The 19,696-nt window shown below is 34.9% G+C and overlaps 1 protein-coding gene across 1 annotated transcript in view; it reads left to right on the plus strand.

Moving 5' to 3' along the window:
- The window catches only part of LOC150098133 (NBAS subunit of NRZ tethering complex-like), a 1,063,858-nt gene that overhangs the window by 83,505 nt on the left and 960,657 nt on the right, over nt 1-19,696 (plus strand). Inside the window, exons 4-5 of the mRNA XM_090406267.1 lie at nt 3,705-3,752; nt 10,440-10,483. Coding sequence (XP_090262393.1) covers nt 3,705-3,752; nt 10,440-10,483 — 92 coding nt within the window. The remainder of the gene's footprint in view (nt 1-3,704; nt 3,753-10,439; nt 10,484-19,696) is intronic.

Here is a 19,696-nt window from a genome sequence, read left to right on the forward strand (position 1 = left end):
ACTTTTTCTCCTATGTGCTAGTAGTTTTCCCCTCCTTTTGTACATCCTGGAGATCGCTTTGTAGGCTGGAGGTGGATGAATCACTATCTGTCGCGTTGCAAACACCTTCAATAAGAGATTTCTTAACACCAAAATTAAACAAAGTCCCTTGTCTCTTATTCATATTAAAATTTAAATCTGTAGGCCTGTTACTTTTAAAAACTCACGGCACTACCATTTCGAAACAAGCACTTTCTTCCTACGATATGAACTTGTGAAGAAAGTATTCAGTATTACTAGATCTGAGAACTGGATACAGATAGCTTCATTTTCAATTGGAAAAATTTTCTTTATACTTCCTTGTTGATTGGTCACTAACATTTGCAACACATATGTTATTTTGTTCAGTTTTGAGAGCAGAGGATACACTGCACATTGTTGTAATTGGCTTGCAGGCAATTTTTATGACCGGTCATAAACAGCGGTATTCCCTTTCTGGAATGTTGAAAGATTTCAATGTGTGAAAATTAATGATAATTCATGAATACTTCCACGTTTAAAAATACACAGCTTGGTCACTAACATTTGCTATACAGATGTTATTTAGACATTCTGGGTCTGAGCTTTTCGACATATTCATGAATGTTATTCTCCTCAGAATATTTCCACTATAACATATTTATTCATGAAAAATGCTTAGAAAACTAAAATGAAAAATTCCAGTAGAACTTCTTGCGGAACTTGCTGTTTTAAGGATGCTTGTGACATAAGACTGAATGATATATTCAAGTAAACACAAGAAAGATATTTAATTAATCAAATATTTCGGTCTGGAAATAGCAGACCATCCTCAGTGGTCTATTTTTAACAATCTATTGTTAAAAATAGACCACTATTTTTAACAGTATTCTAGCTTGTATTTTTTAAAACTGTTCTTGTAATACCACCGAGGATGGTTTTCTATTTCCAGACTGAAATATTCGGTTAATTAAATATCTTTCTTGCATATATTATTCTTGCGGAACACTTGTTCACCTTCCACGGAACACAGTTTGGGAATCCCTGGGTTAATCGATCTGTATTGTGGGATGAGTGTTTATTATTACGTGGCGGAAAATTAACTTCTCTTTTATGATCATTGTAGTTTTTAAAGTGGTAACTATTTTCCTTGTATAACAGTTGGAAAATTTTACCTATAAAGCATGTGATTTCGCGTGTTGTTGACCAATTCATTCATCGGTGTTGTACATAATGAACAGAGTGTTGCAGCACATTCTGGCGTAACATGATAATGTGTAAGCAGTGAGTGTTTGTGGAGTTTAATTTTGCATGTGAGTAAGTGTTTGTCTTTTTATTATTGAAAGTCTAAATTTTGCTAATTGTTATTTTAAAGATTTAATTTGGCCCAATGGAGGAAAAAAAGCACCAAAGAAAAGCAATTTCTTTGGAAATGAAAATTGCAAATTTAGATCGCTTAGCAAAAGGAGAGGGATCTATGGCGGTTGATAAACATTTTAATTTAGGTGAGTCTACTATAAGAGCAATTAAAAAGAATGAGGTCGCAGTAAGAAAATCTGTAATTTCTGGCACAAAACTAAGTGCCAAATTATCATCGTGCTCAAGAGATGCTTTATTAGAAAACACGGAACGAGCGCTCATAATTTGGATTGAATAATTAACTCAAAGAAGAATTCCTATAAGTGCTTATTTAATTAAACAAAAAGCCATTCGGTTTTATGAACAAATGAAGTAATTGGAGCCGTCTACTTCCACTTCCTAGACTGATAGAATTTTCGGCAAGCAAAGGATGGTTAACCAGGTTTTTAAAAAGGAATGCACTTCATAACGTGAAGATTACAGGCGAGGTTGAAGCAGCAGATGAAGAAGCAGCCAAAAATTTTCAAGAGAAGTTAGCCAAAATTATTGAAGATGGTGGATATTATCCCAATCAATCCTGTTTTGGAAGAAAAATGCCTAGTCGAACTTACATCGCAAAGTCTGAGAAAAAAGCAAGTGGGTTTAAGGCAAGCAAAGATTGAGTGACGTTATTTTGTAGCAATGCATCGGGAGATCAAATGTTGAAACCCCTCCTAGTAAATCGATCTCTAAGTCCATGTGCTTTAAAAGGCAAAGATCTTAAACAGACAGCTGCCGGTACATTGGATTGCTAATACAAAGGCTTGGGTAACAACTGCTGTATTTACTGAATGGTTCCATAATTGCTTTGTACTAGAAGTGGAAACATATATGAAGCAAAAAGCTCTCGATTTTAAAGTTTTATTAATTGTTGACAATGCACCAAGTCATCCACATTTAGAAAATCCAAATGTGCAGATAGTGTTTTTTCCAACAAATACAACAAGCATTATTCAGCCATTAGATCAAGGTGTAATTGCTACTTTTAAAAAATATTATGTTAAGCACACTTTTCAATTTATATTGGATAAACTAGAAAATGAATCATTAACAGTAACTAACATTTGGGAAAAAATTTAAATTTTGACTGCTTCAATCATGTTGCATCTGCTATCGCTGAAATAAGACCATAAACTTTAAATGCCTGCTAGAAAGCAGCTTGGGCTGGATGTGTTGCAAACAGTGCAACCATGCAAACTTCTACATTATCAGCTGAAATCATTACTTTGGCACATGAAATTGGTGGGGAAGGTTTTGATACATTTAACCAGAATAATGTAGACGAATTGCTTGTGGATAATGCCTTAAGTGATGATGATATTATTGGATATCGATTAACTTTAGATCGTCGAAGATCCAGAAAACGATAGTGAAGCGGAAGAAAAACCTGTCTCCCTCACTGCAAATATAATTCGAGAAGGTCTTGAACTGTGCAATAAATTGGAAAATCATTTTCTTGTTAATGACACAAATTCTGAACGAGCCTTTAAATTCCAACGTGAGCTGAAGAAATGTGTCTGGATATCGCGAGCTGTATAAAAAATTAGTGAAATCATCATCGCAAAGTTTAATCACTGATTACATTGTCAGAAGAAATAAATCAGCACAGAATGAGGGTGAAGCTAATTCTGTTTGTGAAGACTTTTACCATACAGATCTAATGCACTGACTATCATCTTCTGGCGATGAAAGTGATTTTGCACTGGTTCGCAAACGTTGCTGAATATTGTCTAATAGCGATAATAATTCTGATGACAAAATGTAAAATAAAAAAAAATGTTACTTTTCAATAAAATTAAATGAATAAAGCTTTAAAACAAACTTAGGCATTCTTATTTTCCTGAATTTTCATAAACATTTTATGCAATTTTAGGTTTATTTTAATTCATTGCTTCGGTTTTATGCGGTTTTAGAAAATTATGGAACGTATCCCTAATTTTTCAACATAAGTTAGGCCTTTTTTGTGCGATTTTTTATATGCGGTTTTCTGTGAAACGTATCTACCACGTAAAAAGAGACCCGACTGTATATATAAATGCATTACTTAATATAACATTACTCTCATTTGAGACATTTTTGATCTCATATTATATCATTTTAAAATGCCTTAATTGCTGTGCAACATGGCTTTATTGTTGTGTATATTTAATGCACAAGGAATTGTAATCTTTACTGAGGTGGAAAAAATCTCTTCTCTTACTCTAGTATCATATGCATTGTTTATACATATATTTTGAATTATGCATCTCAGTATGTGAATGAAATATATTACTTCTGTTATTTAATTAAACATTTTCTTTATTTAACAGAGATGGAAAAGTAGTAGCTGTGCTCCAGGAGCACTGTATTGAAATAAGGTTAGTATTTTAATTATCAAAATAAATTTTTTTAAATTAGTCTTTGTGGTGCCTGTGTAAATTAATCTCAGTAATGTTTTCATAGTTCTATGTACTCTGAAGAAAGACCATTATAGGATCCATTAGTTACCAAATAGAGAAACATTTTTTTTATAGGCTTTGGCTATAAGAAACTTTCTTATAGCCAAAGCCTGTAAGAAACTCAAAGGCTTAGGTGGTGTTTGTTATTTATGATAAAGCTTAATGGTATAACTAACACTAAGAGGAAAAAGTACATTTATTAAACTCACTGATATTTTGCTGGTTTTCTACCCAGCATCATCAGAGCACAATGAAACTGTAACAGGCACATAGCACTAAACCAAGTATTTGTAGAAACAGTATTAATTGTAACAGACACCTAATGTCCTTATGTGATGCTCTCTATGGGTCAGATAACTACAAAGTTAATTCAGAGAAGTCCACCTATTAGGTATTAAAATGATAGTCTCTCAGATCTTTGGTAAATTAATGCAACCATACTTTGAGTTTTGGAGAGTGCTTCATAGTTGATTCTGATTTTAAGAATAGCCTCTCAGACCTATAATGACGTCTATATAATAAAGATGTTTTTCTCCATCTGATCCTAATCCAATCCTATGTGAAGGAGTATCCAGAACATGGTCTGCTAATCCCAACTTGCCATACAGATGATCTTGGGTGTAATTTTCATGTTCTTCAAGGCATATGTTAACTAATCTACCAGTCTGTCCAAAGTAGACTAACTTACAGGCATAAGGAACTTTATACACTCCCAGATGTTCAAGAGGATGTAGTCTATCTTTAGGAGAATGTATAAAAATAGTTGAATGAAAGGTTTGAAAATGGTATGGAGATCACATTTACAAAGAACTTTGGCTATTTTTTCTGATGTACCCTTAACATATGGAATGGGAATGATATTTTATCTGTTTTATATGGGCTATAGCCATTGGCTAAAAAGGTGTTGCAGAAGTCCCTAAGCTCAGTTTCAAGGGCTGTCATTTGAACAAATAGCCCCCTGCTTGATGAATAAGAGTTTTAAGGATGCCATACTGTTGTGAAGGGTGGTAGTGTGATTGTTTATGTAAATACCTACTAGTATGAGTGGGTTTTCTGTAGATAAAGAAGGATAATGAGCCATTAGGAAGTTGTGTAACTACTGTATCTAAAAAGAGGAAACTATTCTTACTTTCTTTCTCTGGTGAAGTTTATTTTTCGGATGTTGGCTGTTAAAATGCAGCAAAAAATGTATCTAATGTGTCTGAACCATGAGGTCAAATAGCAAACACATCAACATAGCACAGCCAAACTTTTGTTTTTTTTGTGGTTGTGTTGAGAGCTTGGTTTTCAAAATGCTCCATAACTTGCATGTATGATGAATCTGAATGATTCAGTTATGTCATGGGGAAATGTGGTTTCATAAGATCAAAGATCTCTGTTAAAGGTACATTAGTGAAAAGTGAGGTGATATCAAAACAGACCATGAACCAGTTTTGATAGTAACAAGAAAGTAACAATAGTCTCCCCTTTTTTAGATACACCATTGACATGACTTCCTAATGGCTTGTTATCCTTATCTTCAGAAAACCCATTCATACTGGTATATTTATGTAAACAATCACACCATCCTTCCCAACAGCATGCCATCCTCAAAACTCTTACTCACCAAGCCAGGACTATTTGTTCAAATGACACAACCCTTAAAAACTGAGCTTTGAGACTAAGTTTATTATTTATTATGGATAATTGACTGTTGAACTTGCACTATTACAGACAGTGATAAGTGTTAAGGTTTAGGACCACGAAAGAGCAAAAGTCTGCCATTTTCTCTCTCTCAAAAAAGCTTTATTGGCTAACTATCAGTGAAATGCTGAAGGATGGTGACTGTCTTCCTACCTGTCTTCAAAAAAAAAAAAAAAACAAGTAAGGTTTAAATGAGCTTTGGTTATTTCCTGTGGGGGAAAAAAAGGAATTAGAGGATTTATTTTATTAATTAGTCTAGACCAGGGGTTGGCAAACTGTGGCTCTTAAAAGTACTCTGTGCAGCTCTCGAAACAATATTGGTTTTCATTGCCATTTTTTCTAAACTTTTATATTAATAATCTATAGTAGTATAGTGAGTACCAATATTAGAATATTTTATTTTGTAAATGCTTTAAAGATAAGGAAAACTCATATATTTTGAAACTTCACATTTTTAGCTTTTAAATGGTACCAGACAAAAAGGTTGTTAACGTGGATTTTATTATCATATTTGGTTGGTAAAAAGTGTTTTGACATTTATGGCCTGTGTCGCTCCCACCAAAATTAGTTCCAAAAGTGACTACTATGATCGCTGCATTACCCACCATCTCTGTTGCCTGGACTCTGTGTCATCACTCTTTATGCAGTACACACAAGTTACGCGCTTGTGTAACTTGTGTGTACTGGAAATTCACTACTTATGTTCTGCTGGTAGCGGAACATAAGTAGTGAATTTTAGTGTAGATAAGTAATTTACTGATTAATAAATAAGATTTATTTTAGTGAAAGTTATAAAACTCTTGTTTAAAATGACTGAGCAATAGAAGAGTATAAAATGGAAATATGAACAAGAAATTAGTGTGTTTAACCAACATTGGGAGGACAGTTTTAACTGAAACAGTACGAAGGAAACTTAGAAACACTTCATGATTTTGAGAATAGGTTTGAGAAACTAAAAAATTTAAAGCAATGTTTTGAATTTCTTGTGAATCCTTTTGTGATTGATGTCATCAACGATGGATGTCCTGTTGTTGAACCTACCGTGAATGCTGCTTCAATAGAGACAGAGCTTATTGAGTTGCAGGAAGATGTGGGTCTGAAGCTAGTACATAAAAGCTCATTTGTAACTGACTTTTGGAAACATATCCCAAAAACAAAGTATCCCAATCTTCAGAAAACTGGCTTCTGACTACTCTCTATTTTTGGGACAGCTTACTGCTGTGAATCTCTCTCTTCTCTGTAATGAAATTTGTCAAGTCACAATATTGTGCTATCCTCACTGACAGCCACCTCATCGAGCTTCTTAGAACGGCTTTGACATCTTACCAGCCAGAATTTAAACTATTAACTGCACAAATGAAGAATCAATTGAAGCCTTCAATGAGCAGAGATTAAACATCTTCTTTGGTGAGTAGGACTACTATATACAGTTAACCCTTGTATAATGCGGATGTTAGGTTCCATAGAAATGCTGCGTTATATAAATCATGTTATGTGAGACACAGATCACATAGACAAAGTAGGGTTAGGTTCCGAAACCGTTTTTTTTTTTTTTTTTTTTTTAAAGATTATATGAATAATGACATATCCAACAAAAATTTTTATTTAATTCAGGTAATTCATGTAAGTTCAGAAAATATATAAACTATGAAACAAATACATAGTATAAAATTATAAAAAAATATAAATTGTACTTAAACTTCATTGCATATAATGCATATGTGTTTTAGGCAAAATAAAATAAAGAGCATATTTTAATCATCATCACTCTCTTCAAAACTAACATTTCATAGATGTTCTTTATTTACGAGTGGCCGGACATCGTCATCACTTGAAATCTCTTGGACACCATTTGTATAATTCTCATTGCACACTTTGGCTGGTTTAGTTATCAAGAAGTCAGTAATAAGACCTTGCTTACCACTATGCTGCAATTTTTTATTAAGTTCATAATACGGAGCTAAACAAATATCCAATTGTCTCGTGAATTTTCCGGAGAGCTCCATTGAGAGATCATTATCCATAAAATAACTTTCTTGCCAAGTTATTTTATGGATATCAATCTTTCTGCCCAATTTCTTAAAACTGAATTCTTTAAAGGATTCATTGCAATCAGAATCTTCGGCAAACCATTTGGCTCGACATCATCTATTAATTGTACCAATTCGTCCTCATTTAAATCTATTTCCCCATCAATTAATTCACTAATTTCGTTTTCAACAATATCGCAAAAGTACTCTAAGTGGCAATTACTATAAAAATAAATTTTTTACATAAAAAAAGCATTACATATTGTATGTAACTTGCCAAATAAAGTGCTCAGCTTGAGATTAACACACTTATGATTTTTAATGCGCTTTCCTGGCAGAAAACGAAGATAATTTTCAACAATAAACACTTTATGGTAAGCAGTTGACGTAGATGCGTGCTAAAGGGTATTTCCCCTAATATAAATTTGCTACTTATAACTACATGCGCGACGCAAATTTGAAGAAGATAAAATTTGATTTTTAAGTTGCGCATTGAAAAATATATGAAAAGATAAAGGATTACTACAGTTTGTAGACCGTCTTATATCGAAACATTGTATAAGTACCGCGTTCAACAAGGGATACTACAATTTGTAGACCGCGTTATATCGAAACCGCATTGTATAAGTACCGCGTTATACGAAGGTTACCTGTAGTTGTATTTTTTATTATTCATAAATACAATTTTAAAATGATATTTTCTGCTGCTCTTGAACATTCAAAAATGTATTATATGCGGCTCTTACTACTGAAGAACTTGCTCACTCGTGGTCTAGACATTTGTATTTGACAGATATTATAACAATTTTATTGCTCAGGATTTTTATTTGCTAGTTTTCTTTCAGCAGTTTTTAAAACAAAATACAGATAAATTCATAACATATCATGCTAAAACTACATAATATTTTTACACCAAATATGATAAGGAAAGTGATAAAACCGAATAAGGAATTATAGGCCTATAGCTTTTATTCCAGTCCTTCATAAGTGCTTTACATAAATTAGATTCCAGAATAAATTACATTAAATTTTTATAAACTAAAAGAAACAAGCAGATTTCAGAACGTCATTTTCGACTTTAGATCATCTACAAGTTATAAATGGAACAAACCGAAGAATTTAATATATAATTTCCTCGACTTTCATAGATTATATTATTATTACTGGGGGGGGGGGGGGGGCTTGAGGGAGGCTGTATATCACTCACACCACCTGTCATCACTTCTTGATTTCATTCACACTGATTTGCTACCCCCCAAAGGCAAGCCATTCCAATATTCTCTTACTGCTCTGTGAAAGAGAATAATCTAGCTCTCAGCTCTTTCTTGATTGCATTCATTCTTAACTTCAGTGGATGTGTCTTGTCCTCTCTTCACCTGCATAAATTGAAAAATACTATCTATTAGTGTGACTCTTTCAGAAGTTTGTAGATCTTTATCATATCGTCTCTCTTTCTCCTGTTTGTATCTGCAGTTTACAAATTCTTGGTCTCTCCTCATAGTGTACATTCCATAGTTCCATTATCATTTTTAGCATCCTCTCCACTGTATTTATGTCATCTCAGAAACCAGAAAACTAGATCTACACATAATAGTTCAAATGAGATCACATCTACATCAAAGACCTGTAAAAAGGCAAAATGAATTCCTTATCCTTACATATCAATGTTTATTTTGGCATTGTTATTCTTATGACTTATAAATTTGCAATATGTGCTATATGGCCCTTGAATTCAAGTTCCTAACCTGGTCAGTTTCCCGTAGCATAATTCATTCAATATAATATGATATCAAATATCTTGACACATTAGATTGCATAATGTTACATTTATTAACATTGAACTAACAGCAATTTTCACATATTCACAATTCCAGCTTATTCAAATCATTCTAGGAGTACTGCATGCCATTTGCATTCCTGATTACCTTGCCTCTCTTTGCATTATAAGCAAATAGTACATACAGCTATTTGCTTATAATGCAAAGAGAGGCAAGGTAATCAGGAATGCAAATGGCATGCAGTACTCCTAGAATGATTTGAATATTTGTCTCTTAAATCCTTCCCACTGTCATTAATGTAAAGACTGAATAACAATGGACTAAGAATTGATACCCAGGGATACACTACCAGACCTTAAATACCTCAAAGCTTGCAGATTCATATCCCCCCCCCCCATAAACCAAGTCAGTCATCCTTTTTAGTTAAACTAACAGTTTATAATCAAATCCCATATCCTCCAACTTACATAACAGCATTTCATTCTGTATTATTCTGTTAAAAATATATTGAATGAAAGGCTTTTTATGATAAAGCCTTTGATATACCTATGTGAACTGCTAGAACCTTTAAAATATATAGGAATAAATGATATTTATATTAATATATTAACTTAATATATTAATAAAAGGAGGGGTCAGATGAGGAGACTCCATTTCTCCAAAACTGCTCTTAACAGCTTTTGGATGTGCTATGAGAAAACTGAACTGTGAGAAAAGATCTAAATAAATATAAGGAATATTTGAGTAATCTACAATTTGCTATGATATTATACTAGTAGTAACGTCACCAACAGAATTAGAACACATTCTTATTAAATGAAGTAAGTCTAGAGATAGGCCTACAAATCAATATGGACAGATTAAAAATAATGCATAGTAGAAATGCTCTGGAAAGAAAACAGATATAAATAAATCAAAAACAGATTGAAATAGAATCATTTTGCGATTGATAGTTTTATTCCTGATTATCACTGTGTCATTAATAATCTACAGAAACATTTCAGAAACATGTAGTATATTTTTCTGTTTGCATTACTATATTTCTTACCATTTCATAAGGCTAATGCAATTCATTAAATTTAAAATTTTGTTTTACTTTGGTATTTTTATTCTAGATCTTCACGTGATAAATATGGTACACCAGTTGGACGATGCATAGGTAAGAGATGATTGCGTTGAGTTAATTGTATTTTACTGAATTTAAAAATATCAGTGTATATTTCACTAATACTTTAAAAAAACATTAAAAATATATATAAAAAAAAATTTGAATACTTTATGGTACACCAGATATTTAAATACTTTAAATACCTGGTGTACCATATTTATCTTACGTGATAAATATGGTACACCAGTTGGATGATGCATAGGTAAGAGATGATTGGGTTGAGTTAATTCTATTTTACTGAATTTAAAAATATCAGTGTATATTTCACTAATACTTTTTTCCTCGATGAGTCTGTCGACTCCTCGGAGTTTTCCGGAACAATAATAATAATACTTAAAAAAACATTAAAAATATATAAAAAAAAGCAAATTGAAATACTTGTATATAAAGTATAATAAACAATTACTTAAATTTTTATTTAATATATTTTCTTTCAGCTTTTGTGCCAGTGTTTCTGTTGATATATGGATTACAGTAATTCCATGTTTTATGGAAAATTACCTTAAATTTTTTTAAGCACATTCAACCTATGAAAGGTTGTAAGTTTATGATACATCTGTACAGTGGATAGATTTAGTAACTTTCTCTAGATATACCAAACATGGAACTTTTTCTGAGCTACTTCAGGCCTTTTAGCATGGTGATGGTTTCATGTTGGGCTATGAAATTTATTTACCATTCAATTTGTTTATCACCTGGCTTAGGTTTTGAGGTAAAAGGCCAATTTATTTAACACATTTATAAAATTGGCGATTTTTGTCTGTTTTATTGTGTTTTTTTTTGTCTTAAAATAGTTTTTAATAGTGTATCACTAATGATTCTTTGTGTATGTATTGTAATTATTATATATCTACCCTATATATATATATATAAAATGATAAGCTTTTTATGTAATGTTTTTGTGTCACGTTTTTTGTCAAGTTATTTGAAACGTTTTGAAACTTAGGAGCTACCCTGAGTGTTGAGTCTTCAAAATTCGAGTCATCAGAATTCAAGAACCGGCCTACCAGTCCAGAACTCAAAGAGGGGGGGTTGGCACCAGGGGGGAAGGAAACCCACCTTCGAGTTTTCAAAATTCAAGTCATCAGAATTCAAGGAGAACCGGCCTACCACTCTGGAACTCGGAGGGGGGGGCACCGTAGGCACCAGAACCCCCCTTTTGAGTCATCAGAATTAAAGGAGAACCACCCTACCAGTCCAGAACACAGTAGGGGGGGGATTGGGCATCGTAGGCAACTCACACACACACATACACACACATTTCCTGATATTTTGTTGAAATGCTGTAATATTAACCTAACAAGAACAATAGGGCAACAGCAAAGAGTGCTGCTTTCTGTTGTCCTATAATATATGATGCCCTAAAATAGTTTTTCTCTTTCCAAAGAGAATATTGAAAATTAATTCACTTTGGAAATAGGAAAACTAAAACAAATTATTAGATGATGAGGGAAGTGGGAAGAAAAAGTTAAGCCAATTAGAGAGAAGTAGAGGAAAAAAAAAGAAAAAAAAACAGCAAAAGGAGTATTTAAAGTACTTTACATTACAAAAATTGTACTGAATAGTACAATTTTTGTATTTAATTCAATTGAATTTTATACCAAAAATCATTAAGAAAATTATAAAAATTAATTAAAAAAAAATTCTAGCCCATTCATGGTACTAATGTAGGCTTGTAACCTTTTGTGAGTGGGAACTACAAAATAAAAGGGAGTGGGATAAAATATTGCATGTTTAACAATAATCAGATAGGTAAAGTCAGTTATAAAATGAATGCTGTGTGGAGGTTGTTATAAAACTTGCAATTAATGAACTTGTTACTACTTTGAGTTTTACAGATGCTAAAATCAAATATTTAATGAGTGCAATTGAAAAACAAAAAAGAAAAGTAAAAGAAATGGTAGGTCTGGATTTAAAAAAAAAAATGAAAGAAGAAGTGCTCTGAATGCAAATGATTAGATGTGTAAGTTGTGTAGAAAGAATGGTTGCAAGTTTTTGGATATGTGGAGTTTGAAGAAAGAATGGATTTATATAATGGAGATGGCCTGCACAAGATGGCACTTGGTATTATTAGCCTGGAGAAATTATTTATTGGTATGAGACCTAACATGAGATTAGGATGAGAGGAATGGTCATTATCTGTGTGTGTGAGAGTGACTAAGTTATGCAAGTATGGTAATCATGAATATGCTTGATCATTGAAGTGATTATAATGAAAGTATTATTGTTTGCAGCATCTTCATGGAGACTCATTGCGGGAGATGAGATCCAAATCAACCATCATACACACAAATATCATACCTCTTCCTGAATCCATTCACCATCAGGAACTCATAACCATTTCTGGCAATCTATTTCACTCGCCACTCTCCACACAAAAAAATCTGGTCTGCACATTCCCCTGCTAACCATACTCTTACACAACTTCCACGGATGGCCCTACTTCTCTATTTGTCATATATTGAAAAATTTCACTTGCATCAATTTTATAAAATTCCTTTAATATCTTAAAAGTTTATATCATGTCCCTGCTCTCCTCCGCCTATCAACCAAACTTTGTAACTCACAAACGAATAACCTCAAATAAGCTACTCCAAACTTGTGCTCCCCAGTTTACTGTTATTGCAAGTGTTTTTTTCATTGAAATTAACCATCAAACAGAAACCTTAACAGTGGGTGCTGAGTAGAAGAATACTTCAGTACAACCTGTAAGTACTTATAGTGTATTAAATCAGCTATCCTGCCAATTCTAAATCAGTCGCATGTAAGCACTCATGATGCCTACCATACGTAGCAAAGATTGCGCAAAAGCTGCTTATCGAACTTAACCAGCCATTCTTCTGTTCACAGTGCCTACCTTCGGTAAAACAACTTCTGAACATAGGTAAACGTGTCGAAAACCTCGAACAGCACATCAGTGCTTTAAGCGAAACTTTTACCTCCAAAATACGTGCAGTCAAAGCTAAGCAAGAACAAATTGAAAACCAGCACAACACAAGCTCTACTTCACCAGCAAAAGAACTTTGCGATCTAATCACATCAACGGTAAATGACTAGATGGAGGCTAAACACAAAAAAAATCTCAACGCCATAATTTTGAACTTCCTGACGGAAAATGGAAAATAATTACAAGAGGACATCAACAAACTAGCTGAAGAATGCAGCATTGATCCTAAGAATATCGTCAGGTGCCATCATTTCGGGCCTATAAATAAAAGGAAGGATGGAACGAACTTTCCGCGTCTAGTAAAAGTGACTTGCGACACACCGACAAGCACATAAAAAATAATAACAGCGATCAGCAACAAGTTCAAAGACACCTGTCCCCAATTGCGCATACGTGCACAACTAGACTTATCATTTGCACAAAGGGAACAAAGACGCCAGCTTCGAAGACAAACGTCAAAATGGTGACAACAGTTGGACCATCAACTATAGACAAGATAAACTGGTGAAAAAAAACCAAGTGATGCCACTAGCAGCCACCATGGAGACCAGCATGTAGGCACTGCATAGAAAATGTGCAAGACCCATGCGGTCCAACATACAACTCACAAAACCCTACACATCCACTTCACCAACATCCTTGGCCAGCTCCAACCTGAATAGTGTCCATTACCACCTACAATCTACCAAACCCCACCTACTCTTCCTGGCAGAAACTCAAATCTCACCCCCCCCCAGCACCACTTATCTCAAATTCCAAACTACTCGCTCTTTAACAACTTACGTCCTAAGGTTGGTGTCTGCTCATACATCCGCTCTGACATACCTTGCCAGAGAGAACCCAACCTAGAATCACCCAACTTTGACCTTCTTTGGTTGAAAGTATCCCTTCTTTCCCCACTCAGTCCAATTCATCTGCTGTCTCTATCGCTCCCCCAACACAACCAACCACCCTGAGCTCTTTAATTTCCTCTCCCTTCTCCAATCCCACTTTCCCAACAGCAAAATCATCCTCCTCGGAGATTTTAACGTCCACAACACTAGCTTGCTTTCCTCTTCCAGTTATACAGATCTTGCAGGCAGAGATGCCGAAACATTTGCATCACTAATGACCTTACACAACTAGTCCAGATGCCAACCAGAATACCAGATAACCCAAACCACTCCCCAAACACCCTAGATCTCTTCCTCACCAATGACCCCTCCAAATAGACAGTGAAAGTAGCGAGTCCCCTGGGCAATTCTGACCACATGCTCATCTCCTCTCTCCTCTCCCATGCAACAACGTTTACACAGACACCCCCCCATACAAGAGTAGTTTGGCACTATAACAGTGCCAAGTGGGACAGCCTCTGCAATGTCTATGGTGCATTCCCGTTGGTTGGACTATTGCTTCCTCCCTTCCAACCCAAACATATGCACTGAGCTTATTACTAAAGTAATCCTCACCAGCATGAATACATTCATTCCACACAGCACACTGAACTGCCATTCCCTAACAAAACCCTGGTTCTCCAAAACATGAAAATGTTGTGGGTCTGGTGCATAAAAAAGTTCTAGGGCCTGGACCCAGAGAGCCCCAGCTAAATTTAACCACTGGTTCCCAGAGTATAAAAGCTGCTATTTCACTACTATGTTGGAGCTGCTACTGTGAATATATTCCTGCTTAGATATTTGAAAGTGAATTTCTGCACTGGAAATTTCAAATTAAACAGTTTTACGTCAAATGTTCTCAGAAGTCCAATCCCTGACATTTTTTTTCTTTTGGTAAGTGTTTAAAAGTTCGAAGTTTAAGAACCAATTTATAAATTAATTACAATCATTGCATGATGCCTCTGGAATTTATTTTAAGCAAGAAGATGAAGCGTAAATTGAGTGATAATGGTCATTTATTTATAAAAGACAAAGAAAATGAAGAAAAGATTCTTTGGAAATGTGGTCAGTTTCAAAAAATGCATTGCCATGCGCGTCTTCATACAGCTAGCGACAATGTTATCAAATGAATTAACCAACATAATCATGCTGGTAACATGGCTTGGTGTTGAATCAGTGAAGCTACTTAATGAGATTAAAGATTGAGCCTGTACAACTAACGATGGGACTCATCGAATTATCATGGATGCATACACAAAAATATCTCCTACAATCATTGGCCAAATGCCGAGCAATGCCTTTGTAAAGAAGTCTATTTGAAGAACCTGAAATCAAGCAGGACAGGTACCACCAAATCCAAATTCGTTAAGTAATTTAATTATTCCGCCTATATATAAAATCACCTATGGAAATGAAGAGTTCCTTTTGCATGACAGCAACGATGGCCGCAAGAGATTGCTGATATTTTCTACTAAACGAAATATACAGTTATTGTCGCAATCGACAACATGGTATGCAGATGGCACTTTTAAAATTACTCCTCCACCTCTTTTTGAGCAGCTGTACACAATTTATGGCATTATAAACAATAATGTGATTCCTGCTAATTCCGAATTTGCAATAAAAATGTGCATGATATCGGCAATTGCTTTTGTGTTATCTACAAATGTTGAACATGCTTTTGAAGGTGTTTTGTGAAATTAATGGCTCTCCTGCTGAAGCTCAGTCTGTTCTGCACTATGTAGAAGATACCTGGATTGGCAAACCTGATCGTCGATCACTTCGTCGTCCACCTCGCTTTCCCCATGCCTTATGGAATTGTTACCATGCTGCTCTGGAAGGGTTACCAAAGACAAACAACTCATGCAAAGGGTGGCATCGTGCATTCAGCGAATTAATTGGTGCTTCTCATCCGATAATATGGAAGTTTCTAAAAACTTTGAAAGGATGAACAACATTTCAATGAGGAGAAAATGGAGCAATATATAGCTGGCACCCAACCTCCTCCTGGTAAGAAACTATCGAGATACTGCAAAAAAGACTTCAGCTCATCGTTAGTAATTATGAAATCGTGAAACTCTTGATTACTTAAGAGGAGTTGCCCATAATTTTTTTAATTTGAAAACTTTGTGGCTGTGCATTCACCTTTTTTTGTTTCATATTTTTTTCCCAACTGCTCAATTTTAAATATTATGAAATAAAAAGTGTTCCTTTTCATGATAATCAAAACGGTCCTTTTAAGGACTACTAATATGGATAGTGAGATGCCTGATTGTACTGATTCCAAGTTCCTCTTGAAAATAAATTTTTAAGTTGTTTTAATAACAAAGTGGCTAATAGCACAATTTTGAAGGAATAAAATAAAAGCAGAACATCACGACATTCTCACCTTCTAGGTGCACAACGCTTGTTTTAACGTGTTTTTGCGAATAACAAACAGTTCAAATAATTTTAATTTTCACTAATAGAGTTCATGTTATCTTTTCATGTATAACATCGTTTACAGTGTTTATCCCCTAAAAATAAGTCTCTATTATTATAACTGCTGATTGTTGTCGAAATCTGACAACAATCAGCAGTTAGTTGGATATAACTATTCTCCCTAAATATTCTTAAATATGGTGCTCTTTTTACTTCACCATCCTATCCCAGTTCTGTAACAATTAATATTCCATCTACAGAGCCTATAGTAAGAAAGAATATGAATAACTTTATACGTAAATTAAAAAAAAAAAATTTTTTTTCACATGTATCCGTGATGAATTTTCGTGCGATTAATTTTCCCCACGATTAAATTTCCAGCGATGAATTTTTCTCCGAGATGAATTTTTCCTCGCGATGAAAAGTCTCCGCGATGAATTTTTCCTCGCGATGAAAAGTCTCCGCGATGAATTTTTCTCTGCGATAAATTTTCTTCGTGATGAATTGTCGCTGAGCAACTCTCCGGACATGTTTTCCGGAATGGGCAACTCATGGTAAAGGTGGAGTAAGTTCTGATCACTTGCCTTAGCATCTCCCATAATGTAAAGCACATCTCCTTGCAGACATGTATAATGCTATGCATTAAGGGAAGGGCTACTACCCAGACTGGTTTTGACCTTTATTGAGGTCTCATCAGTGGGAGCCAGATGATGATGCTAAGGTGGTGATACTAAGGTGGAAGTAATTCAGAAGTCATATCACTATATACCACTTTCCAAAAGGTGTCAACATCTTATTATTAAAATTCTCTGGATCAGAGATATGTTGTTTATTATATTAACGGTATAATAGAACACAGAAACTAAGTAAATAATTAATTTATTAACTTGATGCTGATATTTCGCTGGTGTTATAACCAGCATCTTCAGAGCACAAAAACACTGTTTGTCACAATACGCCAGACTAAAACAACATGGTGTACTTAAACAAAATTGTAGCAGCAACACAAAGACTAGAGTCCTGATTTTAAAATGGAAGGGTTTTTGAGTTTGTTAACTGTGTCTTTGGGCCAGGAAGTGACTTTTTTCAATAATTTTCGTGCCTTATTCTTTTGTGTGTTGGTGGGATTGCGATCTATAATTTTGTATGTTGACTGATCTTGTAATAGTGTGTGCATTTTGTTTTCATATTCAGGTGTGCATCACCACGGTTGCATTTCCTTCGTCTGCTTTTGTTATGGTAATCTGGCTGTTGTTGTGTAGCTCTTTTATAGCAATGAATTCCTTATGTGGAATATTATTTTTGGGAGGCTTGGACTTGATTAGGATGTTGGCCACATCTAAACGTATGTTGTTAGCTATTGTTGGAGGCAGGTCGTATATTCCTCGTTTGATGGATGCCATTATTTCGGCTTTTGGAACTTGCTTGGGAGTTATGGCAAAGTTGTGCCGTCGACTTAAAGCAGTCGTGGCTTCTTTGCTTAAGGTGAGTGACCGAGACACTCACCTTAAGAAATAGAAACACTTCCCCCCCCCTGATATATTTGAACTATTCAAATTCACAATACATGCAGGATATTTCATATGGAAAGGGAAAATATACAAACAAATTGATGGGACAGCCATGGGCTCCCCCCCTTCCCCCCAGCCAACTTTTACATAGAACACCTGGAAAAACAAGCAATCAATACAGCCACTCTCAAACCAACACTTTGGCTACGCTATGTTGATGATGTGCTTGCTATTTGGCCACATGGCTCTGAGACATTGAAAACATTCTTAGCACATTTGAATAGCCAACATCCAAAAATCCACTTTACTATGGAACTGGAAGCCAACAACTGTCTGCCCTTCCTGGATACACTCATCACATGTCTCCCAGATGGTTCCTTATCATTTTCAGTTTTTAGAAAACCCACACATACAGGCAGATACTTACACAAACAATCACACCATCATCCTTCTCAACAATATGGCATATTAAAAATGCTAACCCATAGAGCGAGAGCAATCTGTTCCAATGACAAGGCTCTTACTGCTGAACTGACTCACTTACGCCACACCTTGGCCAACGGCTACAATCCACATAAAATAAACAAAATACTAAACACTCCTAAGAAACCCCTCCCACCATCCACCACAGAGAATTACAACAAAACAGTCACCATCCCTTACATTTAAGGCACATCCGAAAAGATCTCAAGAATTCTCAATAAACATAAACTACGCACTACATTCAGACCATGTAGCAAATTAGCCACCCTCATCCGCTCACCCAAGGACAGCATTCCTCCTTTATCACATCCAGGAGTCTACCAAGTACCCTGCTCATGCAATCAAGCCTACTACGGTCAAACAGGAAGAACTGTGAACATCCGCATCAGCGAACATAAAAGATACGTCCGGAATTATCATTATGGGAAGTCGGGCCTAGCATACCATGCTCTGGATACCCCTGCACACAGGATCAACTGGAAAAACACAAAAGTACTACACAGAAACCCGTATAAATCAGAGAGATTGTTCTTAGAGGCGACAGAAGCCCTAAAACACACTCCAAATCTCAACAAATATGGCTGTATTAACTTGCCGAAGATCTGGGAGACAGTCATATCAAGAAAAAACTATCATTTTTCTAGGACTCTAGTAATATATGATAGCTTTTTTTTTTTTTTTTTTTTTTTTTTTTTTTTTTCAGATAGAGGGCGCCAAAATCAGGACTCTAGTCTTTGTGTTGCTGCTACAATTTTGTTTAAGTTCACCATGTTGTTTTAGTCTCGCGTATTGTGACAAACAGTGTTTCTGTGCTCTGAAGATGCTGGTTATAACGTTAACCAGCGAAATATCAGCATCAAGTTAATAAATTAATTATTTACTTAGTTTCTGTGTTCTATTATACTGTTAAAATAATAAACATGTTCGACGAACACATAAGTCTGTCCACACATTTATGGATCAGAGATTG

The sequence above is a fragment of the Typopeltis vanoorti genome, chromosome 16, assembly GCF_054136105.1.
Source record: "Typopeltis vanoorti isolate ZY-2024b chromosome 16, IOZ_Tvanoo_1.0, whole genome shotgun sequence".
In the NCBI taxonomy this organism is placed as follows: Eukaryota; Metazoa; Arthropoda; class Arachnida; order Uropygi; family Thelyphonidae; genus Typopeltis; species Typopeltis vanoorti.